Raw genomic sequence first — 24,368 nt, forward strand, 5'->3', positions numbered from 1 at the left:
TAACGTTGAATTGGAATTCTATATTTGTGTGGTAGTACTATCACTATAATACACTTTATAGTAAAAGGATACTTTCTTTGACATGTTCTGCATATGCATGGGGAGTATTTACACTTGTACTATTTTTTCTGCATGATGGGGTAAGGACAACTTGACACAACATCTGGTGCTGCCAAAAGTAGTCTTACCATAGGAAGGAAGGTGATTGGGATGATATATTTCTATGAAAGGAGCAAAACTGATCATTTTGACATCAAGGTGCTTAAGTGTCATCAGTTGGAGGTAATGATGGCACATTGCTGGATTTAGATGTGAGATTGCTTTTTGTATTTCCATTGACATTTCCATGTTTGTGTTTCTGTGTTGTAATGACACATCCAGTCCTGACAAACCAGCTTGATCGATACTGGCAACGGTTCTCGGAACAAATCCATTCCATTTTTTAGAGATGAAGATTTAACAAAGGCCAACCATCTTTTCTGTACCTTTGAACCAAACCAATTGGTTTCTTTGTGATATATATTTTATTTGTTCAGTGATACATATTTCTGATGTTTTGCTTCCTGAGCAACTCACTGAGAGACACTGGTATCAGTTAGCTCCAGTTCACTTAAGCTTTCCTGAACTTGTGAATCACTGGAGGGAGTTAAAGGACACGAAAACACCTCATCTTCTGACTCAAAGCTCTCACCTCTCTCCATATTACCATGTCTACCAAGAGAATATTCCCTTTGTTTTGTCTCCAACATATTCACTATTGACAATATATTCATTATAGTTCTGGATGTACTGGTCATGTGGAAATCACATGTCAATAATTTGTCCTCGTCATTGTCCGTGTCACAACCACTGTCGCTATTCACCCGCATGTTCTCCTCCGAAATGCGGTTGAGTATTTCATCTTTGGAGAGGTCTAAAAGTTCATTGTGTTCCCTCAACTCTTCAACAAGTAAATCCTTTAGTCGTTCTCGACCAAGTAAGAATTGTTTATAAATAATTTGTGCTTGTTGTTCAGGGAACACTGGATCCTGCCAGTCATTGAGGCTGGCCATGCTGTGTGTCAGCGAACAGCCAGGGTCTAAAACATTTCATTATCTGTGTAAATAGGATGACAGCGAGGGAGAGCAATTGTTAATTACCTACCCTTTATTTTCATCTCACTAAATACACTGTTTCTATAAGAGATGATCCTTATTGGATCTTGAAGGAGTTCTAACAACAGAGAGAAGTATTTTCAGTTTAGTCAAACTGCCTTACCTTTCTGTAAGCGATGTTTACAGCAGTTCCAAAACTGTCCATTGAAAATACCACGATGATACCTTTTGCATTTCTCGCGAGGACCACCAACATCAGAGGGAAGAATTCTGCGAATTGCTGATATCCAATGGTTCATTTCCTTCACATCCTACAACAAAGATGATTGCTTTACATCCTGAGCCTTCCTTACATCCAAAATAGGAAACTCTGTTTTCTGCCAGAGTCTGTTACAGCAAGAAACTGTCTATAAACCATTACCTTTGCTAGTAGATAATGAATATCTCGACTGCCGTCGTCCGAAGGATAATCCATAATTATCTGAAAAACATTTGACTTTCCAAAGACGCTATCTTCAACTTTCTCCACAGCTATGATACGTGAGGCAAGGAGGAATTTGCGAGTCTGTGGCAAAAAGAAAAGTTAGTTGAATCAGTTTAAGTTTTATTTAAAAAAATATTAGGATGATTAATTACGTGTCTCACCTGTGAGTCATATTTCTTGCTGTAGTGAATGCTGTCGTTGAATAAAGTGAAATTATATTTCTTCCATTGGACATTGGCCAGTTTACCACCCATTTTGCATTTTTTCATTTGACCTTCTTTTATCAATAATGGTGTGTCACAGTTTGAATCATCATTCTCTATTAAATTGTGGTCTAAACAATGAATCACACATGTGTTTAGTTTAGGTTTTTTCTCATAGTAACACTGTGCATGTATGTGGGTCATAAGTTGTAGCCCTTACTGGATTTCTAGGAGGAATAGTTTAGAAATGGACTTACTATTCAATGGAATGCTAACCAACTCATCAATAAAGTTTTTCAACTTCAATGCATACTCTTTGATAAAGTCTGAAAAAGGCAACATCCATGGTTCTTTTACAATACCAGGATTGAAGTTACCAATGCTTTGAAGCACCTAAAGGCAAAAATTGATTTCAAACAAGTTCAATTGTCTCTTATTGATTTGGTGCTACTAAAGCAGAACATCTGAACTCAATTATCAAACACTTTACTCTACCTTAGCTAAAAGTGTCAACGTGCGTGAGACCACTTGTTCAGGGTGATGTTCAGCTACACCAAATAGCTTCGGACTGAGCACTGCAGGAACAAAGAACCGCAAAAACAAGAACGAACTTACTGCCAGGTATTTCCCACTCTAAAATATAAGAAAGGATAAGCTCTGGAACTCAGTTCTTTCTGGAACTCAGTTCACTGTATATACACATATATTGCACAAAACGAGGCAGTTTATCTAAGATATGAAGTCTTGCTCACCTCTTCGTTGTCTGTGAACCGCTGCACAGCAGTGTTGTAGAGATTACAAAACACTTGCTTCATTACGTATGGACATCGTTCAGTTGACTGGAGTATTGAATTTAATATTGAGGTGAGATAGCTCTTTAGATAGGCCACACTCTTCACTTGAATACTGCTGTCATCCATTTGAAAAATACTAAGCCTCCTAGAGTAATATTTTGGCAATGTTATTTAAATTGACAAGTGCTATAATTCATAAAGTGTTCTTCCTACAGTTCCAGCATGGATCATCTCCTATGGATTGATATTGACATATCACACACACCTTGGAATTGTACGATCAATCTTATTTGGATCAATCTCGCAATATCTCTTTTCTTTATAAATCTTGTCAATGATTGGCTTTAAGGTGTCTAATAAATACGGGATACCAATCACCTGCAAGTGAGTAATCAGGATTAGCAATCAGTCATCTTCTTATAGGATGAAGTACGTAACTACAATTTCAACATCTACCTTCATGAATTCATCAACTGCTTTCGTTGCCAAAGAATTTCCACGAAACAATGTATTTAGCGTCTCTAAGAAAGACACAATTGGTGTTAACATGATATATGAGCTGAGGGATACGTACTACTGGCCATGACACCAGTCCTAACACCTACCTGTATTCACAACCTCAAACATGGTTAAAGCATCCAGACATTTCACAATCATTCCCTGATGAAGGTACAGCTTCACAAGGGCTCGTCCAATAGCTGTCCGATCAGCAGTCATCACCTGTTCCAGTAGGCTGAGCGTATTGACCTGTTCATAGGGTTGTTTCTTGACTGTTTCTACCAAGAGGTTAATGAAGGGAATGTAACAATCCCAGGGGAGAATATCCTCTTCAAAAAATTGCACATTCAGACGTATCTTGCCAAGATCTTTCCTGAAAAAGTATAAATTTGATTTATGATTGAGATCATTCTTGGGATAAATTCTGCATGTCTCCACGTCAGAATAATACTGCATGTAGAATATAGAAATTTTACTTTTTAACATCTGTTTTTATTTTTCCACTTTCCCTTGGAGTTAACGTATACCAATTGTCCACTTGTTCGCCAACTGTAATACTATCTAAATCTACCAGAACCTGGACAAAAAGGGAATATAAAAGGGTAATTGAAGGCAGGTTTTTTAACATGAACAATTATAGTTTATTGTAGGATGATACAATGTGAAACCTCTACAATAATAAGATATCTCACCTCACCAATTAAAAAATTTTGTACAATTCTTTCCTTGTCATAAACCTCGGCACAAATATACTGTTCATGTAGTGGTGTTGTGCAAATGAGTTGAAATGAAGAATTCCAGATTGGACAGCTTGTCTTTCTTACCTATAGAGAATTAAGATATAAAATAATGATGAAAATGATAATCATAATGATATGATGGTATCAATAACAGTGGAATGATTCAAGGTAATGTTGGTGTTAGTAACAAACTTACGCTAGTGCGTTTTTGTCCTCTCACACTAGCACCTTCTGATTTTCGTCTTGTATGATAATTAGAGCCTTCTTCTTTTGGACGTAAACTGATTCTTACAAATGGATCTGATACATATTTCTGTTTCATTCCCAGATTTCTGTTACATCAAAATGCATCATCAGGTCATAATTTGGTTACATGCATCAACCATTTGAAGGTTAAGTGAAGGTTATAAGTTCTGGGACATTATCCAACATACCTCGCTTCGAGAACTTTTACGGAAATATTGGTTTGTTGTTCACTCTAAAAAGAAAAAAAATTCAGGAAACTTTGATTTTACTCATCAAAAGTAATGGCTTTGTCATGAATGCTATTAATCTATGTACACTTACATGCTTTGTTGCTAAAATATTTAGATGCAATTGGCCATGAACTTCGGAGGCATTATCAACTTGTCGTAGTGAGTACCAGACCTCACCACCAGCCGGGTTCATGGATAACATATCGTCTCTTGAAAATGTCACCTTACCAATCACATCATCATCACTGCTGAGAAACAAGAGGAAAAACAGATACACTTTAGGGACATTTCGCAGAGCTCGGAAGCTTTCGTCCAATTGGATAATGTTTTTCTATGCTTTCTAAAGAACGAAGCTATGCTATTGGTTGAAACAGAAATGTATTGTAAAGTTCAGCCAATGAAAATCATTCCTGCATGTGTGGAGCTGCGACACTACCCACATTTTAGAAAGTAAAATTTTAACAGAACATACAAAATCATTACAATAGAATCAGAGGTCTACTAAGGAAAACTAATTCTGAGAGAGGTTAGACGCTATAATATTTTAAAACAAAATGAAAGAGATTGTGATGAATAAGTAAAAAGCACCAATCCCTATCAAACAAAGGGAAAAACTATAGATCACAATTAATGCCTAAATGTCTTAATGTAACTATATTTGGCATCCACTCAAGCTCAAATAATAAGATTATTGATACTCATGTAGAAGCTAGGTCCTGTGGATTAAATCTCTACTTACAAATGAGCATCCTCATCATAAACATACACAGATAAGGTTTGCAGGTGATGAGATGAGAGACTAAAGGAATACTCTTCGCCCCAAAATGGCTCCAAACAATTCCAAACCGTTGCAGTTCTAAACGAAAGTATGCACAATGAATCTCAAGGAGATTTTTCCAATCAACTAAGTCATGAATATTATATTACAGTAATACTCAAACCAAGTTGACCGTATTTGTAACAAACATTTGAAAACTAGGGCGATAATTTTTCAACAATACTGTGCGTGTTTGGACAGCGATCGATTGTAATGATACAGTGAAAACTGAGTTAAACTATTATATTTTTGTATACAGACAATTGACAAAAATATGTCGTATTAAATTAAATAGCACAGTTTCCATGCAGTGTAAATATTTGCTTCAATTGCTTGCCGATCTCCGAAATATATCTGATTTACGTACCCACATTCAAAACAAAAACATATCTTGGACAAGTTGAACCGTAAAACTGTTAAGTACAGCTTGACGTTTAAACAAAAAACCCAAGTTTTTGGAAAGAAAAAATGTTACAGCGTAAAGCAAAAGCTGATTAATTTTATTAACATCGTATACACACGTGGAAAGATGTACAATACATTTATATTTAATGCAAAATACATCATAATTTATCAACAAAATTAGCAGTATTACATCAATTGTATTCACCTGAATGAGGTACAAGAAATCTCTCGAGATATTCTTAAATTCTTGATTTAAAAATCCATAGTTTGTTACGGGTTGTCCCCAAACGCCGTAAGAATCAAATTGCTATAGATTTCACTGCATGGGTTTGTAAAGACATTACTTTATAAAACGCAATACAAATTCAATATATCTCCGACTAAAAGAGCACAATATACCCATGAACTTCCTCTTGTCTGCTGTTCTCAAGTAGTCAAAAATTTAGCCCCAAAAATCGACGAAAATAGATCGCAATTTCAACAACAATACTTATATATTTCTGTCATCCGTACGTCTCGTAAAATATAAAAGCCGGTCAATCGCTTCCCACGCGTGTTCCCACGCAATGTCACACGTGCCCGAGCCGTCGAATGCGTACGTTCGTAAACGCTCGTAAACGCTCGTATTAAACTCAAACATCAGGCATTTCTGAATCGCCAATGTGAGTCACGCTTTACCTAGTTACTGGCTGGGCTGTGTTGCCATATTGAGCTCATTGCGACGATTATCCATACTTGTTGAAAACAAGCGAGTTGCCTGAACACGTATCATAGCTTCAACCACAAAAACAACGCGTTACGTGATGAGGTAAGTGTGGGGGTCTGGGCACGCGACTATGACGAATAAGGCAATTAGCAACTTCAAGTGTCTCAAAAACATCTCCCACTATTTCGAAGTGTTGTTTTCACCAACCAAAATCGGGCGTCCGATATTCCCGCACTTCAGTTTCTACTATACATCGAACTCGAGAACACAATGGTTCAGTCTGTTACCTTAGGGCGCGACTTACCAAAATGGGTCATTTACACGATATGGAGTTTTTTGCGTTCTTAATTAACAAGACACGTTTTAAAAGGTCATGACTTTTTTCTTCGTAGAAAATAGCCCCATATTAAAATTTGTTTCTGTCATCCACAGTCGATTGGTATTTCTGCCAAATATGCAATGAAAAAAGTCATGGCTAGATTTGAGAATTTCTTTAAAAGATTGTCGTCTACTAGCCTGCGTTGCCAGCCGGCTAAACACGGTTATATCCTGCGTTGCCAGCCGGCTAAACACGGTTATATCCGTCTGCGCATTAGCGAACAAATTCATGTTCCAGTACCAGGAAATGAGTACTGACTCCTGATTGGCTCGCTTTTGTGATAGTTATAACATCGTTTCTGATTGGTTATGGAAATTACACGGGCTGGCACCCTAAAAATCAAAATGGCTACATTTCCGGAGCGTGCTTGGAAAGAAGCCTTTTTATCTGTTCAGAAACAATTCCTCATCGATCACCTCCTACCAGAACAAGTATCTGCAGTTAAAGCTTTTATTGAAAAGGGAAATGTCTTTGTAAATTTGCCGACGGGGTATGGTAAATCGTTAATATTTCAATGCATTCCTATCGTGTATGATATTCTGTACTCGAGGCCTCGTGGCACTAGTGTAGTTGTTGTTATTTCGCCATTGAAAGCTCTAATGAAAGATCAAGTAGAATACTTAGCAACTTTTGGTGTTCCTGCCATTGCTATTGGGGATGAATACGATGAAGAAACAATACAACAGGTCAAAAACGGGTATTTTTTGATCGTGTATTGCTCTCCTGAATGTTTGTTGTCAACGAGTACTTGGAGGGAGATTTTCAACGATGCTGATTTCCGTGAAAAACTGGTTGGTGTAGCTATCGACGAGGCTCATTGTATTACTGAGTGGTACGTTATGTGAATGCTTTATAATTATATTAAAAATATCTATTTATTACTCGCCAGGCACATAGTCTTACATAGCTACACGTTAGCTAATGCATGCGAGGACGATCTTACCAGTCACCCCATGTGTCATAAAATTATTTGGCATAGTAAGACCTATTAAATTTGACAAATAACAATGTTTATTGATTACAACAGATAGTATACCATTTCTGCTCAATATGAAAGAATACTATTTGAGATTACGGACAAGTCGTTAAAAGTGTGTGTGTGTGTGTGTGTGTGTGTGTGTGTGTGTGGGGTGGCTGATTCAACTATGTATTTATGAATATTTATCATCACTCCTTTTCCATTTTAGGGGTTTGTCAAATTCAAGCAAATGCCCATTCCGAAAGTGGTATGGTTGTCTAGGTGAACTCAGATCACTTATTCCACAAGAATGCAAAATAATGGTTCTAACAGCAACTGCATCAAAACTTACTACAGAGAAAATTTTGGATGCAGTTAATATATCTCGCGATACAATTATGATACAGCAGAGTCCAGATAAAGTGAACATTTCATACACGAGACAATACCTTGATAAAAATTACCCCATTGAAAAGCAATTTGGTGCACTTCTTGGAGAATGTCAAAGGCTTGGAATAAATACACCCAGAACTATAATATACTGTCAAACACGGAAACAATGTGCAATACTATTTCGTTTGTTTGAAGTGTGTCTTGAAGAAAAACTTTATCATGGTAGCAAAGATTATCGAAATCGTGTTGTTGACATGTACCATGCAGGCACACCAGAATCTGTAAAGGAACATGTTTCTGAGCAAATGTCAAATGAAAATGGTGTGATTCGTGTACTAATATCATCAATTGCTTTTGGGATGGGTGTCAATTGTAAGCAGGTAAGAAGAGTTGTGCATTTTGGACCCTCCAAAAGTATAGAATCGTATATTCAAGAGTGTGGTCGAGCTGGTCGAGATGGAGTTCAAAGCACATGCATGCTTCTATATAATGGCCTACTCTCTGTGCACTGTGATAATGACATGAAACATTATTTAAATCACGAAGGATGTTTGAGGGAAAAGCTATTGATTCATTTTGGGTACAAGGTGGACCACAAAAACTTTCAGTTTCTGCACAACTGCTGTAGTAACTGCCAGCAAAGTTGTTTGTGTGGCACATCCTCTTGCAGGAAACTTTGGAGTCCACAACTTGAGCAAGAATGTGACCTTGATTTATATACTACTGATGAACAGGAGAAAAGCAAGTTGACAAGAGTTGTGACCAAGAAAGACAAAAAACTATTGAAGGAAAAGCTTATCAATTATCAGAGAGAGATGCTAAAAGAATACAACATTAAAAATATGGTGACATGTCCAAATATGTTACTAGAATTTAACATGTTTCATATTAATCAAGTACTTGGTAGTTGCCATTCTCTATTTACTTTGAATGATGTTTTAAAATCTGTTGAAATATGGCGACATAAGTATGCTGTTGAAATCTTAAGAATTATACAGGATATTTTTGGTGACATGGAAATAGAAATACCTGATGATTTAGAAGACTCAGATGAAGAGGAAACTCTTACTACAGAATGGGAGGCTTTGAGAAATGATTCATCATGTTTGGAAATTGTAAATAGCCAAGATCTGGTTGCTATTGAATCCACCATGGACACTGATACTTCTTACAATAATATTTCAATATGACTTTGTTGACAATATATGTATTTTGAACAGTTATTAACAATATGAATATAATTATTTACAAAATATACAAGTAGCAATTTTTTAAGATCCCAAACCCATTAATTAAAAACTAAACATTATTTACACTTCATCTCGCTTTTCTGTTCAAAATCATGAATTTTTTATGATTGTTTATCCATGTAAACATTTTATGCATATCAAAGCCACTCAACAAACTTGGCTTAACATGTTTAAAAACACTGTATCTCCGTCCTGGTGTGCATGTGAAGGCATTATTAACTACTAATTCATTGACAATTTTCTTTAGATCCCCTTGAGTTGAGGTCTTAACATGTCTTCCTGCTCTTTTGAAAACTGATAAGTTGGTGTCAAAAGTCTTCATCAAAGATGAGGTTACCCCCAGTGAGTGACAGATTCTATCCAGGGATTTATCTGACGCACCTGCTCCTTGATTTTTTATAGCCTCTTTTACCAACTTGTTTAAAAATTCCAACTGCAGGTCTAATGGAATATTTCCACTGATTCCAGGTTTGCTTTTGGTAAAGCGGTTCCAAATTAGATGATGTGTACACTTGGGGCTCAATAAAGCATTTATCTGAAACATCAAATACAGTGCTTCCAGTGAATACTTGGCTGACCCTCCTTGATGTTTTAAGTACATTAAAAAAAATTTCCAACACCGAACAACTCTCTGACCATCCCCTTCTGATATTGCGTCGAAAAAGTTCAACACGAGCATGCCATAGTCAAGAAGTGATCTCTGGTATGACAACATATCATCATCCTCATGAACAGATGTTGCTTCTAGAATGTGTGCATTAGAGTCTCGCAATGACACAGGTGGATTGTGTTTAGCTTCGTGGTCTGTTCTTAACTTTCCAGCATGAGCAAATGTTTTTGTACAGCCAGGAGCCCGGCAAGGGAACCTGCCATGGATATCTGTTTGTAGATCTTCTTGGATTGAATTAACTGACTCTTCAACATCACTGTTACGCCTTTGATCAATAACAAATTCATCAATGACAAGTGATGAAATGTTATTCAAGTAGGATTTTCTCTCTTGTAAACTTGCACTTGCAGTTGTTGAAAACTTGTGTTTGCTTGGCTCTTCATCAATCTTCTGCATTCCTAAAAGATGCATAGCTGCAGCAATGATTCGAGCTTCCACTTCAATGACAAAAAATCTTCTACAAGCATTGGCTGCTGCAGTCACATCTTGCTTTACATTTCGCCTATTCACCAGGTTTCTGTCGCTAAACATGGTACACTTATCGCCAGCTGATGCAACATTGTATAGTTGAGAGAAAGCCACCTAATAAAACAGAATTTGGCATGGTACACTGTAATGATGTAAGATATTTTCATTTAAATACAATTATGGTAACCTTGTTCTGGACTCAATGAAAGTGTATTATATGCTTTAATTTTACCACAAAGTCGTTTACCTCCAAAAATTTGTTCCCAGCATGCCAATCTGCAATCTCAAAGTGCAAGCCTTCAATTCTTTCATCTGGCGTAAATCCATTTGCAACTGAGCTAAGCCCATTCACCCCACGCTCAACACTTAATTGGTCACCAACGACCCCTTGTCCAGCATATTGCTTATCTTTGTCTTCACCATAACATGGAACATACTTTTGAAGAGACTTCAGGATAGCTAGTATTCCGTCTGAGTCATTTTCATTATCATGCAACATACCAAGAAATGTCTATAAAAAAATAAGTAAATATAAGCAGTCTCATGGTGTTGGCTTCTGTTTAGGGCAGATAATTTATCTATTTTCATATTTATCATAATTGGCTAAACTGCAGAATACCCTTTCACTAGTCACAGCCGCTACTCATAGCCACCACAATGCTGGCTACTGGCTACAGGTTTAATTAAGATATTTGAGAACGAGGTTATACAATAATGATGTAATGTTAAATGTATAGGCAGCTATAAATTATTATTTCACTGGCTACTGGCTACAGGTTTAATTAAGATATATCAACTATCAGCTTAATTAAACCTGTAGCCAGTAGCCAGTGAAAAAAATAGACCTACATTTAGCATTACATCATCATTGTAATGCCTCGTTCTCGAATATCTTAATTAAACCAGGTGTAGCCATGTAGCCAGGTATTTAATGATTATTAAATATCAGTACTCATAGCCAGTAGCCGCTTTCTTCAAACACAGCTTCAAAAATGACAAGGTATTCGACTACAATTGCTTCGTCATAATTTATCATATATTCAATAAAATTAATAATAACTTGCAAGTGTGTTTTTCCATAACTTACCAAATCTGATTTCATACACATTTCTTTTGTGTACATATGGGGAATATGATGAACAGCAGCATCTGATAAGAATTCCAAACTTTTTATATTGGTAGAAATAACACGTCCCACCAGAGCAATATAGTTATCACGTTGCTTTTGATTATCACGACAAGATGGGAGACATTTACCATTCTGAAGTTTAAGAATCCCATCCTTAGGCTGCTCTTCACCAAGGTGATTCCCTGAAACACGGTTTTCAATTGCCATTACTGTTACACAGTGCTTGTCTACATTTTGGTGGTCCTCTGTCATACGGTGAACCTCTTGGTGATAGTCAATGTTGTCAAACACAAGTTTTCTTCCAACATCTTGAGTAAAACACCTGTTATTCTGTTGACCATGTGCATCTGGGTTTATTTGGGCTGCTCGTTGTTCCATAAACTCCCCTTGTTCTTTCACCGAATGTAAGATGTCCTTGTTGTAATCTTTTCCAAACTCGTCCAACTTCTTATATACATAAGTATGACTGGTTGTGATTTTCAGTGGACATAGCCGGGCAAGTGTATTCTAAAATTCATAAATTAGATATTACTTGAAATATCCCTTTTAATGCATTGAGGTTAATAATTAACCATCCTTATGCACATTATGATGAGAAAAACATGTGACCAAAATCAACTCCCGCCCCTCCCCCACCCTTACATCCGGTAAAGCTATAGAGCTTTGATAGAGCAACAAAGGATACTTTGTGTGAGTTGCATTATTTGTTAGCACTTACCATCCAGTTAGAATGATAAAGAAATATGGTCAACAAAAGCTGAACGGCAGTCATATATCTTGACCTGTTCTTTAAACATATCGAAGCTGCCATTGCTACAGCTGCAAAATCTGGTTTATCTTTGGTTGATTTACTTCTCTTGTTAATACTTGCTGCTGCAAGAACAGAATGAAAAAGTGGTGCTCTGTCTTTTATCTCATTTGACAGATTTTCCATGGAAAATGACAGCATGCTTTGCTTGTCTGTTGCTCTGAGACAGGATGGGGTTTTCTTTGAACAAAGTTTAGTCACCTCATTTTCAATTTCTTTCACCATTAGTTGCTTAAGTTCTCTTTTTAGATCAGAGCTTTTCCACGCCGCATTAGCTATTTGTTTGTATGTACCCCTTAACAGCATCTTGCCAAGTGACTCAAGTTCAGAGGGGAGTTTTCGCTCAGCAGTTTTGGACGGCCAGTTTATCTTTACAGTCACATCGACTTCTCCCTTTTTTTGCTGAAAAACTACGGGCGAGGCAGGAATTTCGAGACGAGTATTTAACCCAGAATTTGGCGTGTTTTCTTTTACTGGTGTGGATGTTGTGGGCACAAATATACGCTGTCGTTTCGTCGGGGAGGCTTCGCCAGCAACTTGAGATTTGTTATCCTCACTTCGTCTCTTCGTTTCGGACGGTGTCTCGTCGATCTTGCAGGCATTTTGAATAGCCTTATCGATTTCAGACAACTGTTCTTTCAAACTTTTGCGTTTTTTCAGTTTCGCGAGACAATGCTTACAAATATACTTCACAGAACTTTTCACCGGGACAGTGAAAGGGAGATTTCTTAACGCTTCTTTCACATCGAATTTTCCTTTTCCTTCTATAAAATATCTTTCCGTGTGTTTAACTATATCTGGAACATAATACACATGAATAATTCATGAATAAGTAGTCTTTTACAGTCTTTTACCAATATGGTTCTATTCTTCCTGAAGCCTGCGGGCAGGCTGATATTGTTTACTGCTTCAGTAACCAATCAGAAACGATGTTATAACTATCACAAAAGCGAGCCAATCAGGAGTCAGTACTCATTTCCTGGTACTGGAACATGAATTTGTTCGCTAATGCGCAGACGGATATAACCGTGTTTAGCCGGCTGGCAACGCAGGCTAGTCGTCTACTAGAGTAGTATCTCTCGTTTAGGAAATGTGTGTCTAGCATCGTATACTTTCTCTTAGTGAATATTTTGAAATTGATACAATGGACACGGCAATCACCATTCAACTATTTCGATTCCGTACAGGAGTTCTACGCGATACAAATGATGCTAAAGCCTAAAGATTAAATCTAAGGTAAGATTTTACGCCAATGACAACTTTCTCTGCGGGATCCGTAAAATCACCCACAGTTTTGTTATTTTCCACGTTTACGATGCGCGCGTACGTCACTTATCAAATTCTATATACTTGTTAAAGTCTATTTTTAACACGTCTATTTTTCCAGTCTATTTTTTCCTCTCGAAGACGCGCATTTGCGCGGGGTATGTTTACGTGATCGACCTATTCTTGTGTTTGCGCCGAGCTGATCCCGAAGAAACAGGATCGGTAGCGCTCGGATATACCGAGAGGAAATTACGCTGAGACAGCTGGACATTGAAGAGTCATCAGTTAAGTTACCGCTCAGTAGAAAGATGAGGAACACGTGTGTGACAGTACCTGAGGTTAGACTATAGGCTAAGATAGAATATTGTACACTCTGCAGTTAATTCTTAGTCACAAAGATGAAAAACACATGTGCTAATCACTGCTTTAGGTAGAGGGAAACTAAAAGTAAATTCAGTTATCTTTTCACACAGGACTGAGACGAAGATAAGTGTGTTCTTGAAATAACTAGATGTAGGGAAATTGAGCCAGATTATACAACTGATATATCATTGCTATTTACCTTGCGATGACATGATTGTCGACTTTAATGAGACAGTATGGATCACTTCTGCCAAGTCTGAATATGATAAAAATATAATCATCAGTCAATTTCACGGTGCATTTAGGAAATTAGCAATGAGGAGTCAAAAGGTCAAGACGATGTTTGGCTGTTATTTTGGTCACTGTAGCACTTCGCGCCGGGAGCGGCGGGGGGGGGAACCTCCAGTTATCAAGGTAAGGTAGTTTACTATTCTTTTTTTATCGGCAGTTGTCAATATTTTCTAAGGTGTCCACCATCTGCTGTCCTACAACACCTATTCTCCGTCCCAGCTCTTTTTCGCAATGTTTGAAGAGAATTTAACTGATCCCGCATTAAACCGATATAAAGTTATGCTGCAGTTATAGGATTAACGTTGTAACGAAAAGCTACACTCAGTATTTATAAACTTTGCCGGTCAAAATGTTTCCTGCATGTATTACATAACGAATACTAAAGCACTTGATAAAACATATATACACAATAGTATATTCGCGTTTGTCTTTCAAAAGACATTATAGGTATCATTTATCAAACCTTTCAGTCTCGCCGAGTATAATAAAATATTGAAAAGCCTTTTGAATTTGAATTGAATTGAATATGAATTGAATATAATGCAGACCCTTGCCGCTATTCAGCTTAGGACACGAAATAATTTTTTGCCTTTTTTTGTAAGTTTACCATGTCAATTAATAATGCCATTTGTCGCCGTGGGGATTTTTTCTATGTTTAATTTCTCATCTCATCTCCAAATTTCGATGCGTGTATGGGGTTATTTTTCACTTAAAAAGCAATACAAAATACCGTAATTTTCTTTACTTACATATCTTTGGCTGGTAAACCTTTACATTCACTGACGATCAAGTCAAGGGTGGTCAGAAAGTTAGACATATTGCTATTTTTATGCCAACAACCTCGATATTCAACCCAAACAGACTTCAGCGAAGAAGATAACGAAAAAATCCCATAAACGGCACAATCGAATCAGACAGATAAAGTAGATTTCTTTTCAAATGCAATACCCTTAAAATACCATATGATCCTAGCATGACAGGGATTTGTATTTTCCGGCTTTGTTTGAAGGAGAAATCATCGTAGACATGAGCAATTTGACTTGTAAATTCACGGCGTTCTGTCGTTAAGTGTGGGCGGTCTACACGATATCACAAGCCGTATATGCCAACACTATTATATTTGACTATCAAACAAAACGTTAATAACTTATTTTTAGAACTATACTCGGAAGTTTAGGGAAGAATGCTTCCGTGGAGCGCGAAGAAAAGAAATTAAACTCAGTTAGGCTTGTACAGAAGGCAAGCAATTAAGTCGAGAAAAATATTAAAAATGCATTCATTGGCGTTGGAAAATTCGCCGATTCGGGGCATCATATTTCGTTTCTTCTCCAGCTAAATATATTTTTCCACGTGCGAGATTTTTTTTCAATATTAAAAAGGTATAATTTGAACTCGTTTACTACAGATAACACGTACATGCTTGTGTTTGCTCAATGAAAACTGGCTGGCCAATATCATTTCCGTTGAACAGCGCTTATCGGAAGGAGGTGACGCAGCTGGAGATGCGAGGCCTCTCTGAGATCTTTTGTCAGCTCAAGATCGACTGGTCTATTCCACCAGATTACAGGGAAATTTTACCGAATAATTGACGAAGTTAGCGCAGTTATCTTTTGAATAAAAAGGAGAAATTATTGGACTGGTTTTAGCCCTGAATTAAATCGCATCGCGTAGGAAAACAAGAGTATTAAATAAAAAGTAGGAATTTACATAAAATAATTAAAACTTTTCGCTCTGCTGACTACCAGCACGGCAGCTTAGCTACGATATTTTTTTACACTTTGTTAACTGTATCCCTTTGAGACCCTATTATACCTGCCGAGGTGGCAAACAAGATCCCTCATATGTCCCTAGACATCCGAGCAAAAACAAAATGGCCGTCAAATAGGAGTGAAAATTGTTGTAAAAGAATTATTGTACATTATCACTTATTATAACAACAGATCAATCTTAATCTTCTCTTCTAATAAAGTATAACGATGTCCCAAAGTCAATCAACATCAGATATTTACCGTGTAAACGTTTCCCGCGGAGCTGAGCGGCAAAAACCAAGAGGAAATTTTCAGGTTGAACAAGAATTATACGAGCTGTGTAACCTAAGCGGCGTAACATTGGATTCCGAGGTATTCCAGGTACTTCTCGACCTCATTCAGATCAACGTCTCACCAAACGCGTTGGTTCAAGTCTTGAAAAAGATGACAAAACAACGTGGCTCTTTGGAAAATGTTACACCAAGTAGTGGATATGCTCAAAGCGAAAGCGGGCGCTCGCTTGGTGGGAGTTCAATCAGCAGTGCTGACTCAGCATTTGACGCATCAAGTCGAGGCGTATTCAAAGATGAATCTAGCGCAGAGAGTGAAAAAAGCAGCTCAGAGCGTCTGGCTAACAGGCTGCGTGCCCTTAAAGCAGGACGAAAGGCTACATAATTATTAAACCACAAAGAATAGAATATCATACTGACTGTATCATTTAATGCTAAATTGTAACAAAGTATCTTGGAAAACCAAAAAACATTATTTACTTTTGCATTACTTGCCCTTTTTCTGAGTTCAGGTATAATTTTAGTTGAAAGTAATGAGTGTATTACAGAATGTGCATATAGTGATGGATATACAGCAAGGATTTTAATGGATATACCACTATATTACTTATTATCTACATGGTGTGTTTAAGAAAAATATTTATATTGTTTCACCATGCAAAACTAAAAACTTGTATCCTTTCCCAGTCTCATTCCAAACATCTCAGGTAATCAACAGGAATCATACACCTATAGTCAACTGATGCTTCCATGAAATTCACTGTACAGGTCAATATTATATTTTGCTGTGATTTCGGTTTTGAATAGTATTAATCAACCCTATGACCCAGACATAAAAGAAATATTCTGCAAATAAATAGCACACTAGAGATGCTAATAAATATATTATTTTCTACCTTAGTTGAGTGTATTTTGCACATAGAAGAAATATATTTCACAGGCAATTCATTTATGATATGAAATTGTCATCTTCCATTTCGTCAGATGTGAAAGCCGCTTTTTCTATCTGGATAATGAACAAAAAATACAGAAATATATGAACAAAAAAAAATTATTTTCAGCTTATTGTGTTTATAATAAAGCATTTTTAACATACTTTTTTTCTCCGATTTTCTTTTGATATCTGCGAGTCACTGTGTAATGGTGGTGACCATGGTACCACAGCTAAACACGGCTTGCATCTTTAAAAATAATCATATGAAAAACCACTTGAATTTGCTTGTAATAAAAGACAGAAAAACAAACAAATCTCTAGCTGCTAAAATTACATTTCTTGCAGAATTTCGGATGGAAGGATGTCATTTTGTTTCTTCAACATTTCTTCTACTGGGGCAACGAAATGGAAAACCGGATGCTCTTTGCTTTAAAAGATAGAAAGGGTACTAAAATTAAAGTGCTGTTAAAAGCACAACCATATTTTAAAAAAATTTTTCGAAGTAATTTTATCACCTTTCACCCGGTTCATCATCATTATTTTGCATTTGATCTGATATTGCACTGAACTGCATATTGAGGTCATTATCTGGATTGAACATTGCCACATTACTACAATAATTGTGATCATTTGTAATACAAAGACTGTTCATTCCTGCTGCCATATGTTCATCGGTGATTTGCCGTTTTGCTCCAGCGTAGAATGAACTGTAAAGATGATCAAACTGTAAATACTGGCCACCAGTACATTGCAACTCTGGTATTGGCAACTCTGGTATTATGCGACTTGCATGAAGGAATGTACGTACCTGTAATCTTCTTCTGCCTTTCTTTTCATTGCTGTGGACCTCCTAGGACACAAGAAAACCATTGTCTATCATGACAGAAACAGAGTAACTACCAATCCAAAATACCAAGAAATGATGGTACTTTACCAGAATGGTACATTCATTCCATTATTTTCACCAATATCAACACCACCTTGAATTTGTGGTTGAATATTTGTATAAACGTTTCCTGCATGACCCAAGTCACATACTCCATACAGCTCATGACTTGAGATGATGTTATTATGAAGTCTGTAGGATGTCTCCATGACTTGAGAGGAATCATTTGGTGTTTGACCATTAAGAATCTGATTTGGAAAATAATTCAATGATGGTTCTGTAGTAAACGGTTGCAAATCATTCACGACATGTAGTCCCATATCGTCGGAACACAAATTAAAATTTTCTTCGTCAACTTGATGTACAAAATTATGTACATTTTCTGAACCATAGCTAAACTCATAAGGTACCTCTCCGCGCCACATATTTCATAAAATTCATATTCAATACCAACCCAGCATTCCAGCCACGCGAAACCCTACAAAAATCTACAAATTTTTAAAGTAATTCGCCAAAATTTTATATTACACGACCACCATTTTTTGCAGCATTTTTTGAATAACGTGAAAGGACTGGAAACGAGTTCTTGTTCTCTGTTCAAAGAATTTGCATTTTTCCCTTTTTAATTTTCAGAGAAAAGGTTTAATTTAATAAATATAACTGTACAAATGTTTTAAACAACTTTATTAGCTAATAAATTCTTATATACCAAGATATCCTGAAATCTTCATCCTCAGATAAGCACAAAGAAGTGCAGACCCTGCCTGGTATTACAGTAATGCGTCTTCAGTTCTAAACGGATCTATTCTTTCATGAATTCTGACTGAAATATCATTTCAACGACGTTATCACAAGCTCCGGAGAATTCATTGGCGACTTCGGAAATCATTTCATCCAAAATATCATCGCTAAGCCTGGCAAGATATCAAAGGATATCAATATTCGACAATCGACACTCACAAATACACTCACAATAACTGAGCTCTAAACTGTTCAGAACTTTGTCTTCTACCCACCTTTCAACCAGTTGCCATGGATCGAATAAACCCTCGGAATTCGTTTGCTTTAGATATTCTGAGAATCTTTCTTGATACGAGAATATGCTTTCCCGGACATTGGGCGGCAGGAATAAAGACACCGGATGTCTGTCCCCTGGTTTCCTAACAACCGTTGAATGTCTGGTGCTGTTTGAAATACCAGGATTCGTAGTTGCGACCTGTTCGGCTACGTCTTTTGTGAAGACATGTTCCCTTTCGTCTAGGCAAAATAGATTGAGAAATATATATTTTTCATCCTTGAAATACGAGGAAGAACAGCTAGGTACTCCTTTACCATCATGGGGTCTTCGTTTTGTTGTTGCATATGTGTCTGTGTATGTAACATGATTTAAACGTCGTCTTATGCTCTCCTCTTCTTTCTGAACCAATAGAAAAATGCAGGAGATTGATTGCAATGCAACTGTGTAATAGCTCTATATTTTCTAAACTGTTCTTCCTACAGATCCAGTAAGAATCATCTCTTATTGATCCAGTGTTTCGTATTTGCCATTTTCCGGCGAATATGACCATGGTCGTATTTGCCATTTTCCGGCGAATATGACCATGGTCGTATTTGCCATTTTCCGGCGAATATGACCATGGTCGTATTTGCCATTTTCCGGCGAATATGACCATGGTCGTATTTGCCATTCTCCGGCGAATATGACCATGGTCGTATTTGCCATTTTCCGGCGAATATGACCATGGTCGTATTTGCCATTTTCCGGCGAATATGACCATGGTCGTATTTGCCATTTTCCGGCGAATATGACCATGGTCGTATTTGCCATTTTCCGGCGAATAAGACCATGGTCGTATTTGCCATTTTCCGGCCAATTCGACCATGGTCGTATTCGCCATTTTCCGGCGAATATGACCATGGTCGTATTTGCCATTTTCCGGCCCTAAAGGTCGAGCTATAGCAACACATTCTCATTTAAAAAAATGTACCTCGAAATGTTCCAGTCGTTGTAAAATATTTTCCAAAGTTGAACTATCTTGGACATACGAGATCTGACCATCAATTTCATCAATTCTCTCCAATCTAAAAGTTGATTTAGGATAAAAGCACGTTAAGTAATACTAGCAATAGAAGACGCCAAAATATGTCTCAAAATTCGATTTCACCTCTGCAATTCATGAGCCGTATCAGAAAGTAAATCATCCAGGATCATTTCTGATAGGACCTCGTTTTCTTTCATAGTCTAAAATCATCAGAGAATATATTTTTCGTATTAATAACGATATGTTTTTCCTAAGGAAGGACAAAAGAAAGATGTACCACTTCTGATGCAATATTTGCAAAACGTTCTTGAACAGGTTTGGTTTTGGAGTTTTCAACTACTGCCTGAAAAGAATATACAAAGCAATAAATATTGTTCAGTTTGTTTAGTTCTATTGATTACAGACTAAATAGAATACAGGTAAATTATACCTGAGCTTGATCTAACAGCGGTTGTAGTTTCATCTTGATTGCTTTCTCGGCTTGTGATACTAAACTTTCAGGGATTTCCATCACCTCGCTAAAGAGGAAGGTTCATAAACAAGTTTTGAGGAGATCAATATCGAAGAAATGTTGGTGATAATGAACCATCGAAGGCTTACCGTAGTTTTCTTCGTGATTCATCTTCGAGCCAGAGCTGTCTGCGTTTATAAAATGAGGAACATGTTAGAATTGTATTGACAATTTCTTAAGTGGTACACGAGTAGAATACTTCATAACATGGTAAAATACATTGGGTTATATAGCATGGTACTCGCCGGAATACTTTTGTACCATGTTGGTACTTCACAACATGGTATGGTACAATGGGTCATATAACATGGTACTGTCTATAGAGTGTGGAATGGTATTTTACAGTATGGTATAGTATGGAACACTGGTCCATATGGTATGGCACTTAGTACATTATGGTGTAGTACACTAGCTTCCATATATATTAAGGTATTTTATACCAGTATGGCAAGTGATGACACAAGCAAACCTCTGTATCTCTCGTTCTTGTAAACGATGATCAACCTCACTATGTTCATCCCCAGACCTTCTATCTGCTTCACGTGAAACCGCTGGACGGCTAGCACCACCTTCAGCTTTCTCTTCATCTCTCATTTGTCCCCTTAGCTCCCGCTTCGCCGCTGTTTTCTGTCTTTCGACTCTTTTCAAGCGCGATGCTGTCGTCTCCTTCGTGAAATGCGCAGTCTCGTTGGGAAACCTGACTGTTTTTTGAACGGCTGAATAAGCTTTCTGTCGTTTAACCTGACAAAATAAGAGAAGAAACTGCTGGCTTGAAGATGGCAAAAACCTCAAAATGCATCAAATGATTAAGAGTTCAATTTAGAGGTGTATTTACACAGTTGACACTCTACCTGGAGTCGCGGGGGTAAGAGCAAAGCGGTCTTTTTTGCGTTGGGTGGATGACTTCGTGTCTTCATCACAGGTTTTGCGCTTTTCTGTAAAAAAACAAAGCTAATTTTGCACCAGAAGTGAACAACATGATTCCTAGCTTTAGTCATATGGAAAGACACTCACCTTTTCAAGTTCTTTCGCTCTCAACAACGCCTCCAAACCAGCTTTCAGCGTTGCATCGCGTTCCGGGGAAGCATCTGTGGTCAATGTTGAATCATCTGACGAAGAAAAAAAATAAAGTTTTCTTTGAAATTTGCACATGCAAGTCAACCATGAATCCGTCTGTACAAGTTGCTTAAAATGATTGATATATTATGTGACAGCGGACAATTAATGATAGCCTAACGTAAAGAAGATAACATGTGAAATGAAATTCCTTATTTTGTGAGCTTTGGCTGGTGTTTGAAAGTCACGGAGTAAGCTGCTGCAATGCTGGAATCAGACACAAGTCACCTGGAAGAGTTTCGTTCACTAACGAACGGTATGTTGGTTGTGGACCGCGATGGTGAGGCAAAGGTACACCAGGATCTCGCTCTGCTGGTTCCTGGAGAAACGCACTCCTGGATTTCGCCTGTGCTTGAATTGTGCTGAACTTTTGCTTACGAGATGAACCACTTGGATCATTGCGTTCCTTGATATGATATCCTGTGCCCTAAGAGAGGAGTTTGAGGCTGATCTTAGGGACAAAACGTCAGCTTTTTCGATCGGAATCAAGAAATAATAGTTAGTTCATAAAAAGAAAGAATTCTGTCATACCTGCCGCATCTTATCAGGGTCACCACCGTCCTCAATTTGGATTGCCAATAATGATAATTGTTGGATAAGTGAGGTCAATGCTTGATAGATTGAAGAGTAATGTTGGGATTTTTTGGGTTGTAGTGGGGCACTGTTGATAAGCATACGTAATGCTCGAACTGTGGCACGCTGGGCCGCTGCTAGACGTGCCAAGGTTTGACTCTAAGGAAAGACAATGTTCGTATTTTGTTGAACAGTAATGAAAGATATTCTTGTTTGAATTTGACTTCCCTGATTGAAACTAAAAAACATCCTGGCATAATTCAAGATATTGCCATTCATATGTACCTTTCTTGTCTGTTTCATATTTCTTCCTTTCTTCCGTATTTCATCTTCCAGTTCGTGAATCTTAAACAGAAGACAGCTAAGGTATGCAACCAATGTCAAATATAATCAACTAAGCATTAGCTACAACAACAAAAAAGACATATACCTGTTTCTCAATGACATAGAGAACCCTGGCAGATCTTGTTGCTTGCTCTTCTGCTCTTTTGTATTGACGAGGGTCAGTGTCTTCATCAGATAAATGACTCAAGTCATCCTTATCATCCCGTCTTACATGAAGTCTCTTATCTTTCTTCTGAATAACCTCCTGACCCTGGGATGGGAATATTAAGGTCAATAATGTCCAATTTCTGGGCAATTAGAACATTCACCAGAAACATCAAAATCTTTTGAAATTACTTCAAGCAATATTAGTAGTTTTTACTATCACAATGAATAACCATTTTTAAAACAGATTAAAAACTTGATTAAGGTGGGTCTACCTTGTGAATGAGGCCATCAAGTCTCTGCAAATAGTTCTGTATTTGTCTCTCCAACCGTCTGACTTCACGCGTCTGCTTTTCCTCAGAATCAATGCCTGGTTTTGCAATGGACACATCTTGTTCAGAGCCTGGTGAGGTATGATATTCACGTCTTCTCACAACACCATCTTTCTTACTCTGTTGTTACAATAATTAGGATGATTTGTTAAATATCGAGTCAATCTGACATGCCCAAAGCTGGATTAGGGAAACATACTTTATATTGAACATAACCCACATTGGGCTTTCCTTGGTTCTGATTTGAACTCCTCACACTTTTAGTCGGCTTCACTTTTCTTTTATCCAATCCTACTTCTTCTTCCACTTCATTCCACTTGTCCAACTCTGCTAATTCCTTCTGTTGCCTCCATATTTTCTTCGCATCCACCTTGGCCAGCTGCACAGCAAGATGCAAGCGTTCGCTTGCCACAGAAGATGCCGGGGATGAGGGTATCGATCCCCCCAGTTGTACGCCAGGGTGGCTGGATGGTGGGAAACCTGATAGCTTCTCCACAACCAAAGGCTGTGGTTTTTGAAAATTTGATGCTAGGGAGTTGACTGAATATGATGAATGGAGGTTGAATTTCAGTTGGTTTGCATAGATCGAGGGGTCAGGATTCTGATGGTGTTTGCCAAGGGGAAAGGAAGATGGCCCACGGAATCCAATATGGCTCCTATTAGCTGTCTCTGTCGCCATGCCTAGCTAAATGAAACCACTGATGATCCCTTTTCATTTGCTTTTCGCTTCACTGGTGAAATCCAAGATTTTCTAGCTGGTAAAACGTCCACCATTTCATTATTTAAAACATTTCAAATTGCCGCCATATTGAAACTTACGTTTTTCCGAAGTATTCCGACGGCTTACGATTATGTCCGAAGCAACAAAATACAAAAATTTATAATAAATGAAATAAATGAAAGACTTTACCATAAAAATACATGACAACGAACAACGTCACTTATTTCCTTCCAGGCTACAATATTTTTAGGAGAAAACTACCTTCGAACATATAAAATAGTTTAAATTTTTGATTAGTTTTGGGCAAAGCTTTTAAATTTAGTTTTAATCTCCCCCTCATTAATTATAGAACACGTATCGTATCCTAGCAACAGAAGATAATTTATCTCGTATCAAAATACTCCACAATGGCAGCTTGAAATTTGTGTGCGAGTCCAAATCATTCTTGATTGTTGTGTGTTTTCGTCTGTTTGACTGGAAGGAAAGCCTAGTAGAGTTTGGACAAGACAGGACGCTTTAATTGCTGTTGTGCTT

General features: G+C 37.5%; 4 protein-coding genes and 1 long non-coding RNA gene across 9 annotated transcripts; 2 read left to right on the forward strand and 3 right to left on the reverse strand.

Annotated features, from left to right (window-relative positions):
* Positions 1–26: 26 nt before the first annotated feature.
* On the reverse strand, positions 27–15,492 carry LOC114520411 (ras GTPase-activating protein 4-like). Of its 3 annotated transcripts, none has more exons than XM_028540663.1 (18): positions 14,942–15,492; positions 14,101–14,157; positions 5,029–5,145; positions 4,381–4,534; positions 4,248–4,291; positions 4,010–4,145; positions 3,766–3,897; positions 3,550–3,650; positions 3,181–3,446; positions 3,032–3,096; positions 2,841–2,953; positions 2,534–2,720; positions 2,277–2,414; positions 2,039–2,174; positions 1,740–1,912; positions 1,516–1,659; positions 1,258–1,405; positions 27–1,078 (listed from the first exon to the last, which is right to left on the reverse strand). In XM_028540663.1, exons 1-18 carry the CDS (start codon positions 15,007–15,009, stop codon positions 573–575), a joined length of 2,685 nt encoding a protein of 894 aa, XP_028396464.1. In that variant the 5' UTR covers positions 15,010–15,492; the 3' UTR covers positions 27–572. The 3 variants fall into 3 exon arrangements, with proteins under 3 accessions (XP_028396464.1, XP_028396463.1, XP_028396465.1); XM_028540662.1 differs by having other exon boundaries at positions 4,381–4,537; XM_028540664.1 differs by lacking the exons at positions 14,101–14,157; positions 14,942–15,492 and adding an exon at positions 5,717–6,026 and having other exon boundaries at positions 4,381–4,537.
* Positions 6,044–15,886, forward strand: LOC114520419. Its single transcript, XR_003686691.1, has 5 exons — positions 6,044–6,319; positions 13,395–13,508; positions 13,660–13,876; positions 13,969–14,315; positions 15,598–15,886. It is a non-coding gene; the product is annotated as an uncharacterized LOC114520419 (long non-coding RNA).
* On the forward strand, positions 6,773–9,259 carry LOC114520416 (ATP-dependent DNA helicase Q-like 1). The gene is made up of 2 exons (XM_028540672.1): positions 6,773–7,428; positions 7,784–9,259. Exons 1-2 carry the CDS (start codon positions 6,905–6,907, stop codon positions 9,135–9,137), a joined length of 1,878 nt encoding a protein of 625 aa, XP_028396473.1. The 5' UTR covers positions 6,773–6,904; the 3' UTR covers positions 9,138–9,259.
* On the reverse strand, positions 9,209–12,337 carry LOC114520414. The gene is made up of 4 exons (XM_028540668.1): positions 12,183–12,337; positions 11,423–11,971; positions 10,583–10,846; positions 9,209–10,449 (listed from the first exon to the last, which is right to left on the reverse strand). Exons 1-4 carry the CDS (start codon positions 12,273–12,275, stop codon positions 9,265–9,267), a joined length of 2,091 nt encoding a protein of 696 aa, XP_028396469.1. The 5' UTR covers positions 12,276–12,337; the 3' UTR covers positions 9,209–9,264.
* Positions 15,887–17,334: 1,448 nt separating the features above from the next.
* On the reverse strand, positions 17,335–24,245 carry LOC114520413 (protein moonraker-like). Of its 3 annotated transcripts, none has more exons than XM_028540667.1 (22): positions 23,313–24,245; positions 23,057–23,233; positions 22,723–22,887; positions 22,578–22,637; positions 22,251–22,451; positions 21,948–22,146; positions 21,618–21,712; positions 21,455–21,538; positions 21,073–21,344; positions 20,693–20,731; positions 20,523–20,610; positions 20,370–20,435; positions 20,216–20,292; positions 20,039–20,132; positions 19,383–19,467; positions 19,067–19,307; positions 18,505–18,964; positions 18,099–18,298; positions 17,973–18,014; positions 17,680–17,871; positions 17,499–17,591; positions 17,335–17,411 (listed from the first exon to the last, which is right to left on the reverse strand). In XM_028540667.1, exons 1-17 carry the CDS (start codon positions 23,790–23,792, stop codon positions 18,853–18,855), a joined length of 2,535 nt encoding a protein of 844 aa, XP_028396468.1. In that variant the 5' UTR covers positions 23,793–24,245; the 3' UTR covers positions 17,335–17,411; positions 17,499–17,591; positions 17,680–17,871; positions 17,973–18,014; positions 18,099–18,298; positions 18,505–18,852. The 3 variants fall into 3 exon arrangements, with proteins under 3 accessions (XP_028396468.1, XP_028396467.1, XP_028396466.1); XM_028540666.1 differs by having other exon boundaries at positions 18,461–18,964; XM_028540665.1 differs by having other exon boundaries at positions 18,099–18,964.
* Between the last annotated feature and the right edge of the window lie 123 nt (positions 24,246–24,368).

Source organism: Dendronephthya gigantea, unplaced genomic scaffold (assembly GCF_004324835.1).
Source record: "Dendronephthya gigantea isolate DGI-Jeju-01 unplaced genomic scaffold, DenGig_1.0 000016F, whole genome shotgun sequence".
NCBI classification, from domain to species: domain Eukaryota; kingdom Metazoa; phylum Cnidaria; class Anthozoa; order Malacalcyonacea; family Nephtheidae; genus Dendronephthya; species Dendronephthya gigantea.